The sequence below is a fragment of the Penicillium manginii genome (genome assembly GCF_028828005.1).
Source record: "Penicillium manginii strain IBT 31320 chromosome Unknown utg000002l:1.0-5564898.0:1.0-5567710.0, whole genome shotgun sequence".
NCBI lineage: Eukaryota > Fungi > Ascomycota > Eurotiomycetes > Eurotiales > Aspergillaceae > Penicillium > Penicillium manginii.
Genome location: NW_026643103.1, coordinates 4,831,902 through 4,852,832, shown reverse-complemented (window position 1 = coordinate 4,852,832; position 20,931 = coordinate 4,831,902). Strand labels below are relative to the sequence as shown.

At 49.9% G+C, this 20,931-nt stretch overlaps 9 protein-coding genes across 9 annotated transcripts; 4 read left to right on the top strand and 5 right to left on the bottom strand.

The window, feature by feature from the left end:
* Window positions 1–155: 155 nt before the first annotated feature.
* Window positions 156–1,661, bottom strand: N7533_003111 (putative MFS efflux transporter; the record flags this gene model as incomplete). The annotated part of the gene is made up of 1 exon (XM_057099761.1): window positions 156–1,661. One exon carries the CDS (start codon window positions 1,659–1,661, stop codon window positions 156–158), a length of 1,506 nt encoding a protein of 501 aa, XP_056964897.1.
* A 413-nt stretch (window positions 1,662–2,074) lies between these two features.
* N7533_003110 (putative eukaryotic translation initiation factor eIF1a-like protein) lies at window positions 2,075–2,576 on the top strand (the record flags this gene model as incomplete). Its single annotated transcript, XM_057099760.1, has 2 exons — window positions 2,075–2,385; window positions 2,459–2,576. 2 exons carry the CDS (start codon window positions 2,075–2,077, stop codon window positions 2,574–2,576), a joined length of 429 nt encoding a protein of 142 aa, XP_056964896.1.
* Window positions 2,577–2,614: 38 nt separating this feature from the next.
* On the bottom strand, window positions 2,615–3,976 carry alg3 (dolichyl-P-Man:Man(5)GlcNAc(2)-PP-dolichol alpha-1,3-mannosyltransferase; the record flags this gene model as incomplete). The annotated part of the gene is made up of 3 exons (XM_057099759.1): window positions 2,615–3,205; window positions 3,264–3,787; window positions 3,853–3,976. 3 exons carry the CDS (start codon window positions 3,974–3,976, stop codon window positions 2,615–2,617), a joined length of 1,239 nt encoding a protein of 412 aa, XP_056964895.1.
* Window positions 3,977–4,664: 688 nt separating this feature from the next.
* Window positions 4,665–5,732, top strand: N7533_003108 (uncharacterized protein; the record flags this gene model as incomplete). Its single annotated transcript, XM_057099758.1, has 1 exon — window positions 4,665–5,732. The coding sequence occupies one exon, from the start codon at window positions 4,665–4,667 to the stop codon at window positions 5,730–5,732; it is 1,068 nt and encodes a 355-aa protein (XP_056964894.1).
* Window positions 5,733–6,432: 700 nt separating this feature from the next.
* N7533_003107 (uncharacterized protein) lies at window positions 6,433–6,840 on the bottom strand (the record flags this gene model as incomplete). The annotated part of the gene is made up of 1 exon (XM_057099757.1): window positions 6,433–6,840. One exon carries the CDS (start codon window positions 6,838–6,840, stop codon window positions 6,433–6,435), a length of 408 nt encoding a protein of 135 aa, XP_056964893.1.
* A 600-nt stretch (window positions 6,841–7,440) lies between these two features.
* Window positions 7,441–8,880, top strand: N7533_003106 (serine/threonine-protein phosphatase; the record flags this gene model as incomplete). Its single annotated transcript, XM_057099756.1, has 3 exons — window positions 7,441–7,457; window positions 7,522–8,809; window positions 8,878–8,880. 3 exons carry the CDS (start codon window positions 7,441–7,443, stop codon window positions 8,878–8,880), a joined length of 1,308 nt encoding a protein of 435 aa, XP_056964892.1.
* Window positions 8,881–9,281: 401 nt separating this feature from the next.
* Window positions 9,282–12,187, bottom strand: N7533_003105 (putative C6 transcription factor (NirA); the record flags this gene model as incomplete). The annotated part of the gene is made up of 5 exons (XM_057099755.1): window positions 9,282–9,689; window positions 9,775–10,864; window positions 10,971–11,937; window positions 11,993–12,047; window positions 12,110–12,187. The coding sequence occupies 5 exons, from the start codon at window positions 12,185–12,187 to the stop codon at window positions 9,282–9,284; spliced, it is 2,598 nt and encodes an 865-aa protein (XP_056964891.1).
* A 2,355-nt stretch (window positions 12,188–14,542) lies between these two features.
* N7533_003104 (uncharacterized protein) lies at window positions 14,543–16,003 on the top strand (the record flags this gene model as incomplete). The annotated part of the gene is made up of 1 exon (XM_057099754.1): window positions 14,543–16,003. One exon carries the CDS (start codon window positions 14,543–14,545, stop codon window positions 16,001–16,003), a length of 1,461 nt encoding a protein of 486 aa, XP_056964890.1.
* Window positions 16,004–17,078: 1,075 nt separating this feature from the next.
* On the bottom strand, window positions 17,079–20,365 carry N7533_003103 (DNA ligase (ATP) DNL4; the record flags this gene model as incomplete). The annotated part of the gene is made up of 6 exons (XM_057099753.1): window positions 17,079–17,528; window positions 17,595–17,700; window positions 17,755–17,887; window positions 17,952–18,083; window positions 18,139–20,246; window positions 20,304–20,365. 6 exons carry the CDS (start codon window positions 20,363–20,365, stop codon window positions 17,079–17,081), a joined length of 2,991 nt encoding a protein of 996 aa, XP_056964889.1.
* Window positions 20,366–20,931: the final 566 nt, after the last annotated feature.

Sequence of the window (20,931 nt, the reverse complement as noted above, 5' to 3'; positions counted from 1 at the left end):
TAAGCCGGTCCAAACGAGAATACACGCATCGCATCACCCCTAACATCTCAATGATCGCGAATTACTCTCGAGCTAGTGGCAGACAGTCCCGGATACATCCAAGCCCGGCCATTATATCAAATTATGCACAGCCACATCTGAGTTCAGAAAGACCCTTACTCGGATCTCTTCGAAATCTTCGGCAGCAACAACCAACTCGTAGCCATCACCCCATACAGACCGATACAAATCGGATGCAGGACCATAGTACCCACCTTCTGCGCGAGAATACCGGTAAAGAAGGGCGAGACCGCTCCACCGCTGCTGCCAAGGGCACTGATGAAGCTTAGACTAGACATGTGCATACTTCGCGGCAGCAGCCTCGTAAAAACCACCGTGGCACACGGATACACAGCTCCAAGCAAGACGCCCAAAATTGCAACCGTGACAGCTTCCCCGATAACATTGGGGATGAGCCAAGTCAGCAGCTGAAAAGCTACAGCACCGGCTACCATCAGGACTACGGCTGTCTTTTCGCCTAGTCTCGCTGCCGGATGAGTGAGCAGAAACCTGCCAGCCGTTATTCCAGCCCAAAATCCTGCGCTGACGTATCCAACCCGCGAGGGGTCGCCATTTCGATAACTGATCAGGAAAGAAACCACCCATCCAGAAACGGAAACCTCAGCTCCTTGGTAAGCGAAGATGAATAAGGCACCAAGCAGGGTAGTCCGGTTCTTGATGGACTTTTTGAGAATCTGTGCTCGGGTCATGGTTTCGCCAGTAATACTTGTGGGGCGAGAAGTTGTCTGGTGAAGAGGTCGTTGCGGCTCTGCCGGGGTGTCTTTCTCATAGTTGAAGAATGCCCACGAAGAGAACGCAAGATTGAGCAGACAGAAAGCTAAGGTAATAGAATAGAAGATCGACCAGCGGATCCCACTCGACACCATAGCAGTCGCAAAAAGCGGTGCGACCGTTCCTCCAATACCATATGATCCATGAAAACAGCCTAGGGCTGTAGTTGCATTGGCTAGATTTGCGCAGTACACATTGCTAAGAGCCAGACTGAGAGCCATCCCGAACCCGAGAAAGAAAAAGCAGGTTACGACCACTAGGAAAGGCGGTTGGCAGATGATGACCACATAACTGACCGCCAGACAAGCCATCGCAAGCATATAGCTCTTCGAACGGCCTAGCTTGACCTCCAGGGCATGTGTGACTGGCGCCGCCGAGATGAACCCGAGGGCATTGGTCACAAAAATCAGCGATACGACAGCGTATCCGATGCCATAGTGTTTCTCGATGTAGGGAATCAAGGCACCGGGAGCACTATCGTTCATTCCATTGCCGAAATTGATGAAACTAACGCTCAACAGCCGCCATTTGGTTTTCCATGAAGGATTGGTTCGATCTGGGGCCCACTCTGTGGCTTCATCGTCTGGGGTTGGCAGACGGCTTTCTAATACGCTTGGGGTAGGCGCTGGTGCGGATGCGCCTGTTGGTGACGAAGATACTGGCTCAGCAGTCACTCGAGTCGAGCCTTTTTGTGGCAGTAGCTCATTGAGTTCATAATCCGACGGAGGCTGCGTGACGCCTTGCTTATCCTTCCGCACTGCAGGCGGGGGAGTGGAGATCTGCGAAGAACTCTCGATCTTTAGAAAAGCTCCTAGACTGGAGGCTGCCATATTCAACCAGTTTTCTGGGCCAAGCAGCACTGTAAAGGCGTTATATCAAACTAACAATAGCTCAGAGACTTAACGAAGTGGTATGTAGAAGGAGAAGAAAAGAAAGGGCAGTTGGACTTGACTTGACTCAACGTGGGGGAAAAAATCCCTTTGGGTCAAGTGATTCCAATCTGCAGAAGTGCATTAGTTGACCAGCTTTGGCGATACATCCTCCTAGTAAGTCGGGGACTTTCTCCATTAGGCGGGGGGCCGACTCCGCGGTCTTCTTTGGAGGGGAACTTGTGGGCAGTTTGTCATCGAGCGGAAGCCCCGCTGATAAGCCCGAGGAAATTTCTCCCCCACCTCCAAAGAGCTCGACATACCTTATTCCTGCAGCTCGGTTCTAATCGCCAATCCTCGCCAATTAAATCACAATGGCGCCTCCTCGTCGAAAGGTCCTGGCTACGGCCGAGGAAACCATGTTCCCACCGAATGAACTGGCCGAAACCCACCACATCGTGCGAGGAATCAAGGGCACTGGCAACAACATCTACCAAATTGAATTCCCAGACAAAACACAAATGCTGGCAGAGCTGCCAGCGAGATTTCGATCGACCTTCTGGATTAAGCGTGGTTCATATCTTCTCGTCGACACCAAGGCACAGGAGGAACGGGACAACAAAATTGGCGCTGAAATTATCAACATTGTGCGGGATGAAAAGGCCTGGCGCAAATCCCCTTTCTGGTATGATATTATTCTCTCTGCTACGCCGGCTTTTACGATCGATCGAGTTTAAATTAACCAACTCTCCCTACAGGCCCAAGGAATTCGTGAAACAGCCAATTGCGACTGCCAACGCCAACTCCGACTCCGACTCCGAGGAGGAATCTCGCGTGGGGAAAATGCCTTCTTCTGATGAGGACTCTGATGCCTGAAACAACACTTCAAATTCGAATTGAGGATTCAATGCCTATCATCTATTGGAAACGGGTGCTTTTCCACGCTCGCCGCCATCCACCTCCCCGAGCCCGCTGATGAACACGCCAAATACTTGAACGGCAAGGGACAGTACCACCGCTGCCGAACTGGCGTTGGTACTTGGGTAAACGTTCCAGGCCCATTCTTGAACAGCCCACAGAATATAAATCAGAACGGGGTGGAAATTGGCCTGCCACAGGAGGAAAGGGGAGGCCCAAGCCAGATATGCGAAGAACTGGTAATGCAATGATCTGGCGCAAAGCATGCCGATGGCCAATGAAGTCAGCATCATGTTCATAGTCAACGTTTTGGATATGGCGATGCGAGGTTTCCATCCACCGAGAAGGTCACGGGCAAAGCTAAAAATGTTCATGCCTGATGGCTTTACCCAAATGGTTGAGAAAAGCCCCAAGAGGGAAACATGCAAAGCCAGCAGACCCAACGAAAACTCCTTTGAGAGGAAAGTCTCCTCCCCGACGAACCTCCAGTTGACGGTCCACTTGAACATAAACTGCCGGGTTAGCTCAAAAGCCCGAGAAATGTAGCCCATGTAATTTTTGCGAGTGAACGGCCTTGCGAGCAACATCTGTAGATTGCATTAATTTGCGGCCACAGTTATGGAATTTCTAGGAATCTTAACTCACCTGGGGCTGGAAGGCTACAATCGCCTGAACCACGCAGCCACGCAGACCGTTATCAAATGCACCGAGGACGGCAATGGCTGGTGCGAGCAAAACCAGTGTCATTTTGACAGAGACACCAAGGGACCATGCTGTGATTCCAAACAAGGGCTTCTTTCTCATCCATGCATAAATTGCAAGCCACATAAAGAAGGCGGCGATGCCATCATTGAACATGCGGAGCATGTAGATGCTATGAAGTCGCTTGGACAAGACCAGGAGTGGGAGCAGATATGGCGGCGCATGAACCTGCCTATAGCAGGCAATGACGATGATCAGAGTCGCCAAGTAGATCGCCGCGAAGATAATCTGTCCTAGGAGGATATCCCGTCCCTGATCGGTGAGGTGGTAGAGAAGAGCATAAATGTAGACGTGGCCGGCGGGATAGACGAGGGGGCCGGTCGAGCCCTCGATGGAGGGATAGTTGCGTTCACCATCGAGGTATAGCTTCACTTGCTGCATGTAGGTCGTCCAGTCAATCTCGGTATCTGTGGTCGTGGGTACGGTTAGCTTGGCCTTGTCCGCCACGCGACGGGATGAGACGCGCACTCACAGGAGATCTTCCAAATGACGAGTGCGCACAGCACTGCATCGCCTAGGATAAGTAAGGGCGCGATCCATTTTGTGTGCCTTGGGTGAGTTAGCACATTGCATATGAAGCGCGACCAGGGGCCCATTGCGATGCAAGTGATTGAAGCGGAATGTTCCAAGGTGGCTTGATCGGGACTTTAAACGTGGTGGAGTGCGACCTCCGTGGTTAGCCTCAGCTCTACCAAAGACCCGCTTGTCGACTTGACGGTATAGGACAAAATTACCTCCCTCTTCTAAGACTCTAGATTAATCATTACTTTGTACTTTTCTTCTGAGATTTTAGATTTAGTACTTTAAGGATATATTCATTATATTGACTAATTATTTTTCATGGAAACTAAGTCAGACACTGAGGCAGAGAATGACATACTAATACAACGAACAAAGTACCGAAATCAAATCGGGAAACTCCAAACAACTTGGACGGTCATAAGTCATCAAAATATAAGAAAATGCAAAAATCTGATGTCGGGATTAATCGAAACCATGGAAGCAGGTACCGGCCTACTAGGCGCCGCGACTATTATGGTGTCGGACCTTCCAAAAATGGATACAATACATCATTTACAACCATGGAGTGAGTACAAATACTTTTATTTTTCTCTTTTTCCTTCTAATTTCTTCGATATTGTCTCTCTTCTGAAATAACCTTAGAATAGTCATCTCTAACATAAAATATCTTCCGCGTTCGCCAATATATCAAACGATCGACAAGCATCGTTAGTACTACGCAGAACTAGCTCGCCCGTCCCTTTTGATTTCAGGTATCAAACAATGCAAATGGCCACCATATTTGTGAAACACCCCGAGACTCAAAGCCAGTGCCTCTCTCAGCTGGGGGCTTTCTCAAAGCTACCAACAGAGATTCGCCTCATGATATGGGAAGCTCTTTTTCCTGATTCAAGAAAACCACAGCCTCCTCGCAAATATCGCAGACCTGTGCCTCCGACTAAAATAGCGAACATCCTACACAGCAGCCGTTTCCTCTATCATGAAATTAGAACCCTGCTTTACCGAAATCTCGAGTTCAGATTCATAATCAATCAACGCCGGGTCAAATTCCAGGCAACGTCCAAAACATTGCAGATTGACTGGAGATTTGACAGCGCGCGGGATATGGACAAATTTCACTCTACCTTCCCCTTTTCAACAATTTCGACGCCACATTTTGAAATTGAAATCCGCGGTGCAAAGTATCCGGGGAAAGGTTCGATCTTCACGCAATGGGCGATGGTCAACAAAGTTGTGGAATTTGTGGAGAGACTACCGATTCCTCCATACGTCCATGTAAGTTTCGTGAAGCATTGGGTTGAAGACGGATCTCCTAGAAAAGATATTCACCGTCTCCAACTTGAACTTGAAAGTTTGGACACAGAATTTGAAAGCACAGAAGACACACAAGACACACAATGGTGCCCTTTGACAGATTATAACGTCCTCATCCTGCCATTTACTACTAGTAGCCTCACCAACTGGCACTATACCTTGCCTGCCGAGCTTCGAGCCGCAGTATTGGAAGATCCAGATGCGCTCAATCAAACAAGGCTACATATCTTCAAAATGGATAATCCTACGAAGGTTGATGGATCTAACGAAGTCTACACGACATTCGAGATTTCAGAAACAAGCCAAAGACACTACATCTATGAGCCCTGCGAGACATCACGGACCGAAGAATGGGTAGAAAAAGTGAAAGACACCTTCGATGATTACGTATATAGTCTTGTATACGATCCCGAGCGAAGTGTACTTGAACCAACTCATGACGAAATCATCGAGAAGCTCGACGAGACTTCTAGATTCGTTCATTGGAACTATTTCTCCTGGCCCTTTTTACCCTAATTTTTAGGTGAAATGGCGTTGGTCGATGGGGTCATGGAGAAATTGATTGATATTGATTGTCTTATAGACCGCTGAAGATATTGGATTTAGTGATAGTTTTCAGCATGACAGCCTCCCTTTTAAGTTTACCAGGGCTATGGCAGGATTTGAGGTACACTATACTACCACAGTTCTAGTTATATTTCAAACAAATAGCCTCGGAGCTGTCGATTGCCCAGGTGCTTTTGTGCTTGCTTGAAATGGCGGAATTCAGTTACATTCTAAGAACCAAAATGGACATCATGCTACATAGGTACCACTCGGAGTAGGAGTGTGATGATCAATAGAGGATCTTTGAGACTTGGGCTACCAGCCACGTACCTAAATTGCTTAAATACAATCATGGAATACCACCTCGGTAAATGGGTATGTTGAATCTTCTTTTTCATCTATTTTCTGTTGTACAATTTATACAGGTACACATCAAGTGTAGCTTTCGCTGTGGTATCTCCAGCCCCAATACCCGTAATATTCGAACAACCACTGTGCGAGGCCTTATACCTCCACAATTCCAAATCCATGGTATCATTAAACAAGTGACGAAAAGAGAGATTATGCAAAATCGAATGAGAGACAAAAGGAGAAAACCCAGAGCCAGGGGTTGTCTTCAGGTGTGTGTCTGTGTGTGCCTGTGGTGATTTCCCACGGGTGGCCCGGTTGTCTAGCGCTGCTGGTCTCCCTGAGCATTGCGGAATCCCAGCAGTTCGCCGATCATGCCCTTTGGTTTCGGGATAGGACATTCGTGATTCGCTTGTGTCAACTTCTGCGCCTCCGCTTCCATCTGGAAGAACGTAGTGACCTCCTCATCCACGGGCATGGGGCCGGAGGAAGTCGGGAGAACAGGGTGGGCAGATTCCGCGTCCATTTCGACATCTTTCCGCCTCCGACGGCGAATGCGTGGTAATTGTTGACCGTCAGGTGTGATTGTCATCTCTGAGTCGGCGAATGTGCGTCGAGGGGCCGGGCAAGGGAAGACGTGTGGCATGCCAACGACCAGGAGGCCTGCGAGGAGAGTGCCGGCGAAAAGGCCGGTGGTAGACCGCGAGCGGGGGTGGAGATGCGGCGGCATTGTGTGTGTGAGAGAGAATTGATCAATGTGTGATGTGAATTCAAGTGGAGGAAAAGCGTAGTCGACGTCTTCGACTTTTTTTCGGGCTCAGGCCATCGGACGGTTCAGGGTGAGGTGGAAGCACGAAGCTGGATGAGATGGGAAGGTAGAAGAGTCGCGGTAGAGGCCAATTGGGGTATTCCCACAAGCCCACAGTAGTTGACAGGGTCTGACAGGGCTGTTAAGGGCGATCCGGGGGTAGTTGACGATCGCGACGGCGGGAGACGAGGAGGTTGAAAGGCTCTGGTGGCATCTAATCTTATCTGCCCTCAGCATGATTGGCCGCAGCCTCAGTCACGTAGATACGCCCTCGCCCAGCCCGGTTCTGCCGCTCTCCGTGTCTCGCATTGCTCTGCTTCTGCCCGACCCTTTGCCCTTGCCCTGCCCTGCCCTGCTTTGATCTTCTTCGTTGGGATATGGCGCAACAATGAATCTAGATTTTTCGCGCGAAGGAGACTGACTGTCTATTACTGCCGCCTCTGAGGGTCTTGTTTGCACCCCCGCCTCCCCTTTCGCTATCCGCCTCATCCTCCCTCATCCACCCTCCTCTTAACAGCCACCATGAGTGACCTTGACCGGTATCGATCGCCATTGTCTTATCCCCTTCAGTTTGACTGATGACTGACCGTATTTCCTGTACAGCGCGATCGAGCAGCTGCGGGCTTGCCGACTCATACCCGAATCACAGGTCCGCGAACTCTGCTACAAGGCTCGCGAGCTCTTGATCGAAGAAGGCAATGTCGTTTCTGTCGATGCGCCAGTCACAATTTGCGGCGATATTCATGGCCAATTTCACGACTTGATGGAGCTATTCCGCGTGGGCGGCGATGTTCCCGACACTAACTACCTCTTCATGGGTGACTTCGTTGATCGCGGCTTTTACTCACTTGAATCCTTCCTCCTCCTCCTCTGCCTCAAAGTTCGATATCCCGATCGCATGACCCTGATCCGTGGTAATCACGAATCGCGCCAGATCACAACCGTCTATGGATTCTACGACGAATGTATCCGCAAGTACGGCAGCGCCAACGTCTGGCGGTATTGCTGCGAAGTCTTCGACTATCTCGCTCTGGGCGCGATAGTCTTAGGCGCAAGCTCAGAACTGGAACCAACTACAGCTTCCGCGAACGACACAACACAGTCCACCATGCCAATAGATGATACCGAGCTAGAGACCGAGGTGCTGAACTCGCGCGGTGAAGTCACTATGAGCACCTACCGTGCGCGACAGCGTTCTTCTTCCGACGCTTCCACCGACTCGCGAAACATTTCCCCACCACGAGATATATCCGCTGCTCCTGGTCAACTAAGCGCGCCCACAAGATCGGGTGCACCTGGTACAGGTGCCGGTGGGGATAGCAACGGCAGCGCGCCTGGGAGTCGCACAGGCGCTGTTCTCTGTGTACATGGTGGTCTTTCACCATTAATTGACTCGGTTGACAAGATTCGACTGATCGATCGCAAACAAGAAGTTCCCCACGAGGGAGCCATGTGCGATCTGCTCTGGTCAGACCCAGACGAAATCGAAGGTTGGGGCCTGAGCCCGCGAGGTGCGGGTTTCCTGTTTGGCGGCGATATCGTCAAACAATTCAACCATTTCAACGGTCTATCACTTGTTGCGCGTGCCCATCAGCTTGTTATGGAGGGATACAAAGAGATGTTCGACGGCGGTATTGTTACAGTGTGGTCTGCTCCAAACTACTGTTACCGATGCGGTAATGTTGCTGCCATCTTGGAGCTAGGCGAAGATACTAGCAGTGGCGGCACTGTGGCCCGCAGTAATGGAGAGTATGGACGAAGCAACGGCGTCATGGGTGCGGATTCCTTAAGCACCGTTGTCAGTCCCGGTCGACGATACCGCGTGTTTGAGGCTGCAGCCCAGGATACTAGGGGTATGCCTGCGAAGAAGCCCGTCGCCGATTATTTCTTGGTGAGTGAAACCTATCCCCTAACTATCGCCAATTCCTCTTGAAGAATTGATGCTAACAGTCGATCTAGTGATACCATACCTTGCATACATTTCCCTGCTATCTCTCGTCCATATGGTTTTCGGATGCTTCTTGGGTTGAAACTGCATTTTGTGAATTGGTGTTTTTGTATTTGTTGTGACTAATGATTGATCATGATGGGAAGTTTCATTTCTCGAGCTGTAAATCTCGACTTGCCAATGTACTAGAATTAAGAGAGGAACGTTTCTCTTACAAGGCGGCCAATCCAGATGCAATAAAATATAGTATCTAAACGCCATAAAAATCAAAAATTCCTCCCAATTTGTGGTATCATCGAACACAAACACAAAGTAAATACAAAAAAGTCCAAAGCGTCAATACCTCACTCTGTGTACAATGCTAATAGCCATGGCAAAAACTCTAGTCGTTAGTATATACGTAGCAAAATATCATTCATGACCACGGTCCGTCAAATTTGGGTGTGCCATTCTCTGGCGACAGACTGGCACTGTGCATCCCCGTGGATGCCTCGGCTTGGTTTTGGTGACCGTTTGCAGTGTTAGGCTGCGGCGCCATAGCCACAAGGTTGACATGGCCATTGCCGTACTGAAGGTGAGGTACTGGAGCCGAGATTTCAGGACTCCAAGGACTCCAGTTTTCCACACCAATGTCCATAGCGGTAGCATTGCGAGACCACCAACCTTGACTCTCCCTGACCAGGCTTTCGGGCCCCCCCAAAATTAGCCACAGATGACAGGCTGGATGGGGTAGGTTGTGTCTCTGCATGGGTTCCGCTTGCATCGTACCAATCGCCTGGGATGGGAGGAGCGGATGGATTTGAACCTGCAAACCCAGTAGGTACTTGGTAGTCCATTTGCGATAATGGCCGGAGATACGTCGGCTCTGGTGGTGGAAATTCCGGTCTTTGGGCCTGGGCTCCAAATACCCGGCGTGCTACACGCATTGGTGGAACTGAAGGTGGCATGGTGGTCGCGGGAGGGTATTGAGGGGCCATGGAAACCCTCGACAAAGTCGCTGTGTTGGTTGTAGCTGGTTCCGGGCGCTGTACCGCAGGAGCCTTGTTGTCCCCAGGCGAGAAGCGCCCTGGGCTGTTGACGGAGGGGCTAAGGTTGCTGAAAGAGGTTGCCGGAGATTCATCTGATACGGACGTAGGTGAGGTAGCTTGGTCCCAAAGCCCCCAAGACCCCCACTTGGTATGAGTTCGTTCGAAAACAGCACTGGCTTCGATAGGGAGCGGGACGTGCCACTTGTTGGCGGAGATGTCGAGGATGCGCAATGTCCGACGCGCACACAGCCAACATTCGGCCATTTCCTCGAGGTTTCTCAGCCCATGAACGATGTCTCGTTGAGCATTTTTCTCGGGAAGATTCAGAAGGTGAATGGTACAAGCAGTATGAGCAATGTAAACGACAACGTTACAAATCTGCTTCAGACCATAAGTGCGCTTGTACATCCGCAGAAGTTTAGATATCGCCGATGCTGCCTGTGTGCAGATCTTGCGTGGCGAAACATGTGAAGGCAGGGGTGTATTCGTCTTGGTGTATTTTAAGAATGGACGATAAAGGTGAATGAGTAGTAGTTGGTTGAACATGCTAGTAGAACTGTGAGTATTAAGTTTAGAGGAAGCAAGGCTCTGGTAGACGTACTGCATGACTAGGACTTGGGGGAGCTGTCCTTCCTTCGGCTCGAATTCTCGTGGTAACTGCTTTTTCCAGGCTTCAAGTCGAGTATGAACATCGCTAAGCTTTTTCAACTCCGATTGTTTTGGTTGTAACTTCTCTAGCTCCGACGGGTGGTAGAAAAATGCAAGAAGATCGCCACTGATCTGACAGAGGATCGATATTTGTAGCGCAACAGCTCGAGTCCGCGAAGGTTGACTATGGTCTTGGCCTGCACCTGCGTCTGTATATGGCGCCCAAAGTTCTGTTTCCTCGCTTGGGAAGACCTCAAATTTGGGTATATTTGTGTTGGACGAGGATAGCTGGGGCTGCCGTCCAAGGTAATTTGACCAGCACCTAAAATACATTAGAAATGCTCGAAAAATGCCGCATGAGTGTACGAGCAGGCTCGAATCAAATAGGGAAAGGGATGGATGCGGAGGAGAGAACTCAGGAGACTAACTTATCAATGAGGTAGCAGCCCCAGAAGGTGATCCGCCTTGCATCAATCTCTTCTTCGGTCAAGTTGTGTGAGCCAGGGGTTGCAGCATCGACGTTCAAGCCAAGATCAAAGGCCATGCGGAAGCTGAGCCCGCTATAAACCCAGCCTTTGCCTTCACGACCACATCCAGCCTCGCGCACAGACATGAGAGCAAATGCCTGAACTGTACAAAGCTTTGCATTTTCATGTTCATCATTCTCGAGAACCATTCGCTTAGCTTCTTTAAAGAAATGATCACCAGCAGTTGCAAGATTGTTAGGATCAGAAAAGGCTCCCCGCCATGTAGTGAAATGACACCCCAGGGCTAGCATGGCGTTGACCAGCAAGGCCGAGCAATAGGGACTCGACACACCACGAACATAATCCCGATAGAACATGTCCTTAGCCAGGATTGTGAAGAATGGGTAGTGCCATGTGAAATACATCGTCAAGAGATGACTAACGAGCGAGTCATCTTCCGTAGCCTGTGTCCAACGTCGCACGGGTAGCATATCATTGGTAACCGGAACAATTGGGGCTTCTTGAGTAGTGGTGAACTCGTGTAATTCCGAGCCAGGTGGAAGGAAGATGAGATTGGACGTGCCGCCAATGAACTTTCGAGAACCGTCGAGTAGGAGTTCGCTCATTCTACCCGATAGTTCGGATTCAAATTGATCGACTTCAGCCGCGTTCTCATGTTGGGTCATTTCCCCCACAGCTTCTATCGTTGGTGCTGGGAGCCCTCTATCTCGTGTGAGGACAGATTGGGCGACATCTTCGAGGTCATCACAAGATCTGATTTGGCGCACAAGTTCAAATGCGTCTTCTTCATCATAGTTCAACAAGGCTTGAATCAGGGTTTGTAGCGTGGTGTGTTTAGTTCGTAAAGTATCGGCGTCCTTCTTATAAACGCCTTTGCGTCGGTGATCAGAGTTTGGGTCATAGACACCTAATATCAAGTCAGCACAGCTGATTCTCGGGCACGGGAGAAGAGAGCTACAAACATGGCGTATGGTAGACTGAGGAGCATGCAGCACAACTGGGGAGATTCCCATCACACTGAAGACCCAAGGATTAGTGACGCTCTCGCTTGATATTCAGCCTGACAAAACTGAACGGACCTTAGATTTTCGCCTACGACAGGCGATGCAGGCTGTGCTGACACAGCGCCTTTTAGGCATACCAGGTTCTGCAGACATTGTATCGAGTCCTGCAAGAGGTGGGGTCCGGGACTTCAGGATCTGAGGGGGGGTGCTTTCTCCGCGGAATGTCATCCCGTACTTTAACGTCGTGGTCGCAGATCAATGGTCCAACTTTGAGTGAGGTCGATACGAAAGGCTTCCATTTTTCATGAACATCAAAGAGAGCAGGAGATTCGCGACCGACCACGACGGGAGGATGAAACACGCGCTGGTGGCTACGGGCTATGGAGGGATGTCAGTGCACAGAAGCAAAGAAGGCCAGCCAGCCTGGGAGGCCAGCTGTGCTAATTAGATAGAGAGAGCCAGGCCATACGTTGTTGATATGCAAAAGTCCGTCAGCGAGGCCCTTCCCAAGTTGAGATCTAGGTATCAGTAACACATGCGGCTACTACTGAAAGTTGGGGAGCTGTTGACCCCGCGGGATGACCGATCGACCCACAATGGAGGCGGGGACTTTGGAGAGACAGAGACACACCTAGCCGATCTAGATGCGGTCTCAGTTCGAAATGCAGTTCAACTAATTGGACACGCTGCGAACAGAGTTGGGGTTATCGCCGGTCTCTGATGCGTCACATCGGAGTCCAATCGGGGAGGGGAACGCCCGCGCGCGGGCCGGACGATGCGATAAGCGGCTGACTAATGACGAGACGGAGATAGCCTCTGCCTCAAGGTGACGAATCATATCACGTGACTATAATCTTACATGAGCTGAGACTGGATGAGACTGGATGTTTCGGGTCCGTCTTCTCCGTACGTATCCAAGTATAGATTCTACCATTTTTAGATGGACCGAAATTGACACACCGAAACAGGGCTTTTTCACATGGGTCACCGGTTCGCAATCAGCCGGTGAGACTCAGAGACTCAGGGGCTTGAAGAGCCACTATGGAGTATACTATACACCGCCTGATGTTGACCGCCACAGAGACAAACAAAAAATCCGCCAAGAGACTAAACAAAGAATGAACAGTTTTTAGTTTTACCGACACAAGTACGCTACAAAACAATATTGGGCTATATTACGAGCCTAATTTCAACAATACCATAGAACAGAAGTAAAGAGAGGTTGGGTCGACAAGCCCTGTATACACCGCCGCCTTCTCTCGCTTAAGGGGAGATCCACTGTGCCACGTCGTTCTCATCGCCTTTACCATTTCAGAGGGCCTGCAGCCACCCGTTGCCCCGACTGGACCGTTCGATCGGTCGATGCCGGCGGGTCCCGACGGTGCATTTGTAAACAATTTGCTGTTTGAAAATCAGCCCCGGTAATGCCTTATTTTACATTATTACAATGTTTGATTTCGAGTGGGAAAAAGAGGAAAACTATTACCAGCAGTCATAATACTTCAAGTGAAATCATAGGGAAAAGGAAACAATACGGGGTAGTCTAGTGAGTGTTGGCTGCGAACGGCGTTGTTTTTATCTGCAGGCACGGCACTAAACCCCAACCTTAAACGACCCACCCAATTTCAGAAAAAGGATTGACCGACGATGAAGTTTGATATTAGTAGTATGTGTTGTGTGTGTGATGCATATTTTTTTTTTTATATTTTTTTCTTTCATGTTAAGAGCGAAAGTGGATGTGATGAGTGGGATCAAAAACAAACCATGACTAACTTCCATGTTGGAGGGCGAATAGCAGTCCCTGCATATCTGGATACATCCTAGCGCTACAGTACAGTATGGAGCCGGACGAAAACCGAAAGAGAAAAAGGAAAATTAAAAAAGGAGGGGGCCGCAGGGCTTTGATGGAATCGATGGATCCACCGGGCGAACATTCCACACGACGGGGTCCGGAGTACGGCAAGACAATTGAGAAGAATCCAATGCAACCATACATAATACCATACGCACACAATACCCTTGACCAAAGGGAGCCAAGGGGATACCCGGCCCAATCATCCGCGTGCTGCGTAACCCTTTCCGATGATTACCGTCACACGCGTACCTGCCCAATACATGCGGACTTCTTATCAAAGCCCTCTGAGATCACCACTTTCCTTATCTGCCTTCGCTCCTTCCCCATTCTCTCTCCTCGCTCTCCTCTATTCCCTTTCTTCCTCAAAGCATATATCTCTTCCCCCTTTGCCTCTTCCTCTCCTTCTCTCCCCTCGATATATACCCAAGTGATCCCATCCACTCTTTCCCAAGGGTCTTTCAGCACCTACCCTCTCACCACACATAACCAGCTCAACTTGACTCAGCGGCTGGCCTTACTCCCACTGCGGCGGGAGATCCCATCACCATTTCCCCGTTCAATGTATCTCGCCCAAAACCTCGACCAGAGTGCCTCGTCTGGCCACCGCCTAGCTTCAAAATACCAAACTAGCATGACTCGATATTTCACATAAGATGATGGTCCCAAGAGCCTTTCAGTTCACATCAGCTCAACCCCAGAAAGTCATGCAGCCTTATAGGTCAAAGGACGAAGCCTCGCGGCCAGCTTTGCACCGCTCTGACTTCTATCCTCCATACAATCATGGAAACGGCTTGGCCGGTGCCGTACCTATGGTCATCCCCCCAAAACGTGGCTCTCACGCCTCGGTCCATCGAGACCCGCGTTCTCGTCCCTCAGCCAAAACATCCGCATCGTCTCGTCGCTCGTCGTCGTCTTCTTCGTCAAATGATCGGAACATCCCCATCTCCGTCGCCTCAATGCTTAATGCGACTGCTATCCCTGTTCCGCGGCGGTCGTGGTCCACCCGGAGGCCTCGGAAGGTTCCGCGAGGAAACCATGTGGAGGAATTTAGTCGGATGCTGAAGGAAGACATCAAGTCAAAGGATGATGACTTGATGAATAGTGCTGTTAATTCGCCTCTCGACATTTTACTCAGCCCGCCCGACGAGGAAAACGACAAGGAATCGCCGGGCAACGAGTCCGAACACGAGTCGCCTTTCTCTCTGGGGTCGGTATCAAGCGACTCGATCCCAGCACTCGACCATGATGGGGCCTCGCCATCTAGCTCCATACTTCCAGCAACTCCCAACTCCCACAAGAGCCCGTGTGAGCGTCGCTGTCTGCGTTATTCACCCTCCGAGGACTGTGCTTTTGACCACCCCCTTCTTGAAACCGAGATTGAAGACGACGAATTTCTAGAGTTCGTGCCTCACGATGAAACTATGATCCATGAAGGGGCCCGTTCAAAGGGTACCGCCTCCCTTGGGTCTTTCCCCCGTTTACGGTCTTCATTCAAATCAAACCTTACTGCCTCGCTACGAGCTATCAAATCTGCAGCACAGTCAGTTTCGACGTTTGCTACACCGTCGGTTCAACCGGAAGATTTTCTCACTCGAAACATCTTCACAATTACCCCCGAACTCACAGATGATCGCCGACCAGCACCCACGAGAGACCCACCATCTCCCGCATTAAGGCGTTATCTAAACCCGACCCCTATCTCCCCAGCAGAGATGTACGTTTATCATGATCACCCGCACGATAAGCTCGATTCGGCAAATGCGTGCCCGGTCTCAATTCAAATGCAGACTTACCGCCGCTCCCGCGGTCGGGGTAACCGGCGCAATCATTTCCACGTGGTCGCCCCGAAGAATCGCGATCAATACATCACCTTCGACCCAGAAGTTCCTCCCATGTCCCGCCAGCGCGAGCCCCGGGAAAACAGCGACTTCCTCCGCATGGTCGTGCTCGAGATGAACATGCGCCGCCGGGGAAAGCTTCGTGAGGACATTCCGACACGGGCCCGCATCTGGCTTCCACCGCGGAAAAATAACCCGCATCGTCTAACAGGAGAATACGAAGATGGTGAAGACAATGACACCGTCCCTTCTCGCTGGGTTGGCGTCTCGGCCTAATAGGCCACTATCAACGACACTCCCGGACTAGCGCAGAGCGCAGTTGAACCGGCTGTCAAGTACATACAAACTCTCTTTTCTACGACCCCCTATCATACAAGCGCGGCGTTCCCAGCATGACAGTGCCCCGGCTGGCACGGCTCCTTCCTTTGCAACATACCCCTTTCAATCTTCTCTATTTATCTTGCTTCTGCTCTTTACCTCTATACCAAGATATCCCAACAATGAAATCAAATCGACAGAATCCACTCAGCTCCTGCTATCCCTTAGTGTATATTCCTAGTGTGATACTGGTAAATACTCGGTAAAAAAAGGCCTCGATCAATCGAGTCGAAACGATTTACTTTGGTGGCTGCGGGATGATATCACGCCGCGTCCATGAGATCATCCCCACACGGTCAGCCTAGATCCCCGCATGAGCGATTCGCTAAACCAACCCCCCAGCCGAGCTTGGCCATACCCAGTCTCGTGTCTTTGCAGATAGATCACCCTTCGCGATAGGATGGACATTATATCTGGTGCTTGAGGAGGTTTCAGTGCTTGGACCCTTCTCAACTTGTTGTCAGCCAGACAGCCTGAACGCTGACGCTGTAGGGTCTGTCCGGGCACCCGTCCTCGCGGTATGGGATGCAATGGTCATCCATTTAAACTTTATTCGATCGGTGCCTCATTGGGAAGGTTATAGCATACTCTGCATTTACAAAACGTACCTAAATTGTAGTCTATTGACGCGATCACATGATTTGGGCATCCCGCCTTCAGGCAGTAGTGCTTAGGGACAGCACAGTTTGAAGCGGATGTTTTAAAGGGATACAAAGACCATTGCATTACGCCTAGCACTACGCCTTGGTACGCTAAATTGACTAAACAAGAGGAACGTTCCACCCGCCGCACGTTGCAATGCAAAGTAGATGCAGAATGGTTCGTGCTACCCGGCTCTTTCATACTGTCGATCAACGCAGTACCTGGAACCCTGTGTGACGCGACAACGCAGAGATTAGACATAGACCTTACGTTTTCAACAAAAAAAATAAAGATATGGAAGAAGTAGGGGATAGGGGGCAGTGGACAGGAGTCACTTACGCTCTTCGTTTAATAGTGTACCATTTTTCCAGCTCTCCTCAACCCACTTGGAAGAGACTAGATGCGGCACTTTCCGACCCGGCAGAGCAGCCATCGACCGTCGCAAAGAAGCGACATCCGCCGAGGAAACGGTATCTGAGTTGACAATGATATGGGTGATTCCGGGGGCTTCCAGGGAGGTGGCGCTGTTAGCTCCCGCAAATCGAGCGGTATTTTGTAAGAGGTTGAGATGTAGGTCGAGTGTTGTATTACCCTTCTCCTCCCCATTTGCTTGATTGCCAGGCGAGAAGAAAAAAAACGATAGACCACGGAAAAGCCACCCGCAAGGTGCTGTGTACCCAGAGTTGACCTTTTCTTGGATTCGAGCCTCGATTCTTTGTGATGTGGATGCATCGAGTACAGCAGGCGCTTCTTGTTTGACGATTCCCATTTTCTTAAGAATCTAGTTTTTTTGTTAGAGAAATATGAGTCATGCAATCGACCTTGCAAATTGGATGTCTTGAGATACCTCCTGGAGCTCTTCGATACTGGTGTCACGGGCATAACTGTCACCAAAACGATCCGCATTGATGTTGAAATCTTCATCCCGATCTTCCATGATAAAGAATATATGCCTATAATGGATGTCAGACTTCAACTCTTCTCCTTCCTGAGAAGCGATGATTTACCTTGGCTCGAAGGGAAGAATCAAATCTGGCAGTCCAACATCTTTGACATTCTGCTTCACGCAGTCAATTAACCAGGATGGTCTGATAATGTTGGTATCGCCGACTTTCTGCAAAGATGCCACCTTGACCGTTCCTACGGCATATGTTAGTGCGCTCCGAGGAACAAATTTCGAAGCCAGATATCACGAAAAACATACTTCTTTCTGCAATGCAGATTGTATCTAAAGCGGCAGTGTTAGTTTGGTAGATTTTGCCTCCGTTGGCTTTGATCAATTGTTCCAACTCCGCCTTGGACTTCTTTTCGGGGAAAGTTGATTCGGTCATCACAACTAATGCGCGATCAGTAATCGCTTATGTTAGAAGAATGATCGTTGCAAGGCTCACAGAAGTTCAAGTTGTCAAACATATGGCCCGAGGGACCTGAGTATTGTACATTGCTGTCTCCGTCATACCCTGCAATCTTCAATGGCTTTTTCGTTGTCCGCTTAAGACGCTTTTTGCGAGAGTTGTCCACATCAAATTGCTTCTCCTGCTTCTCCTGCTCCGCATTCGCTCTGAGATTCAAAAATTCCTGGACCGACAGAGCGGTTTTCCAGTCCTTGTCCTTACGGAGGCTCTTGAAGCGTGGGAAACGCAGTGTCTGCCCCATGTGAAACGAGTCGCTTGCAGTGACAGAGGCTGCTTTCACGCAAACAACAATAGAATCGCTTGGTTTGATCCACATATCAGGTCGTTCGTGCTGGGAATCACCCCCGGCCAGCTCTATCAAATTAGTCGGTGGCTTTTTGGGGTCCCATTTGTTCCATTTTCCATCTGTAAGGTGGCGGACCTCCTGATAGTCAGCAGCAGTAAATCCTCCTCCAACCTTGCAAAATGACCGGAATTTTGGGAAATCCGCATTCTGTGAAGATTGATTCTCGTCCACACGCAAGGCGCAGAGAAAACTCGCTAGAAAGCCACCTCGGTGACCTTGGCCATAATAACCTCCGACCACGATAAGGTCAAGAGATTCGCCGAATTCGGTCATGTAATCTGGCTTCACCTTCATCCAGTCGTCATGACGCTCGTTGAGACGATAGGGTGATCGAGGGTTCTTGAGAACAAGACCTTCCGACGCCTCTGCAACGACCTTGCGCAGACACGCTTCTACCTCCGCTGCCGTGGTCGCTTCTTCGTAAGGCAGAATCTCGAACCGACGATGAACTGGCTGAATGGCTTTTTGCAATGCATTGCGACGGTCGCGAAGAGTGTATTTGGTCAGATCTGCGCCATTTAGGTGCAGGATATCAAAAATACGGAACAAGGGTCGCGGCCCTTTCGAAAAGGGATTGCGTTGTTCAGATATCGCCGCGGTCTTCAGAGTACCAAATGGGGCGAGAGCGTTTTGCTCAGGATCCCAAATAACCATCTCTCCGTCAAGAATAACACTTCGCACTCCAGTCGAAAATGCATCCTTCAAATATCGCGTGAGCGCACCATTTTCATCATGGAGGCCATTCCCGTAGAGATAGGTATAATCTTTGGCTTTGCGGGACCAAAATATAAATTTACGACCTCCAGGGATAGAGTCATCAGGCGCCATATGGAGCTGCATGCGTTCACCATCCATCTTCTCCTCGATCCAGAAGACTTGATCCTCCTCGGTTGGCTGCATCCGCGCAATCATCTTGTCAAACGAGTGCATTTGAAATTGGGCAAGCTGAGGCTGGAAACATTGCATCAGAGCGATACCACAATCATCTCCCTCTAGTCTGATATTCTGATCATGCAACTCCCAGCATACACGCCTCAGGCTGCTGGAAATGTTGTATAAGCTCTCAGCATCTGAGTGCCATGCTCTAAACAGGGTGCGCTCCGTGGCTCCAACCTTCATCTGTCGCAGAATGATGCGAATAAGCCATGTAAGCTCTTCCGGATTCATCTTTTTGTAGAACTCTGTTAGAATAGGCATTTGCTCATCTTCTTTCGAGGCGATTGAGAGCTTGTCCAGCTTTTCATTAACCTCCTCGATAGTCATGTCGCCTGGCTCTGTCCGTAGTGGCCGCTTTGCCAGAACCTCATAACACCGCCCGGCAAAGTCTCCCGCCATGCGCCCAGATGACTGGCCTGGTAACTTCCAATTAAGAAGATTCTGGCCGTCTTCTGATTCCTTGTTGATCTTCATGATCTGCACCAGCATTTTCCCGATGACCTTTTCTTTCATGCCATACATTCCACGATCTCGGTCTTTCTCTGGCAGAATGAGTCGGATTGCGGGGTAAATGTCGTCGCCGACATCTTTACGCCAGCGTTCGATGAAGCGAACGATAATATCACGGCGAAGCTCGTGCGGACTGAGGCCCGCTGCTCCTTTCCCATGGGGCCCAGCCTTTCGACGGGCTAGATTTGAGAGTGCAGGTTTCTTCTTGATTTCACTGAGAGGGTTGAACAGCTTGAGATACAGCTCGTGAAATGGGAGCGTTGGGGCACGGTTATGGGGCCGATTCGGATACCTATGCTGAGTAGTTAGTAAGTTTCAGGGTGCAGACAAGCGATCGAGTAGAAACTACTTTTCATCAAGATCTTCGTCCACATTTTGAGGATAATCTGGCACAATCTCGTCGGAATCCATGGTGGATGAAGCTTAAATGAAGCTCAAAGGAAGGAAAGGAAATCCCCGGGTTTGATGTGGTCCCCTCTAGGCAGCGTCAACGATAAGATAAGGAGTGGTGCCTGCCTCTAACAACCTTAGGTGGCATGCGACATGATTGGTCCGTGTTGTAGATCATCATGTCTACTTACCTTAAGGTAAAGGATTTATTGTTGTCAGACCAAATACCGTAGGCGTTAATAACCCGGCTAAGCTTCTGAGCCCCTTCCGGGGTGCTGTAGATTATGATACCGCTTGGTATAAGTGGACACCCTCTATGGCTATCTGAACACCCGATCTGCTGTATGTGTATCACCACGAGCTACAGTGGGAGGCCAGAATTCTACTTTCTCGCCGCCAGGTAGGTAAATGGCTATGTACCAGTACTATCTTAGTAACTAATAATATTTGGCCCTAGAGCTAGAATAGGTAGGCATCCGGTGGTCCTACTAGTAGGGAAGAGCTGTGTCCCATTCGTGTAGGTCATCCAGAAAGCACCAGTCAAGCCGAGGTATGTCTTGAGTTGACGTAGTGGCATGGGAAATAAC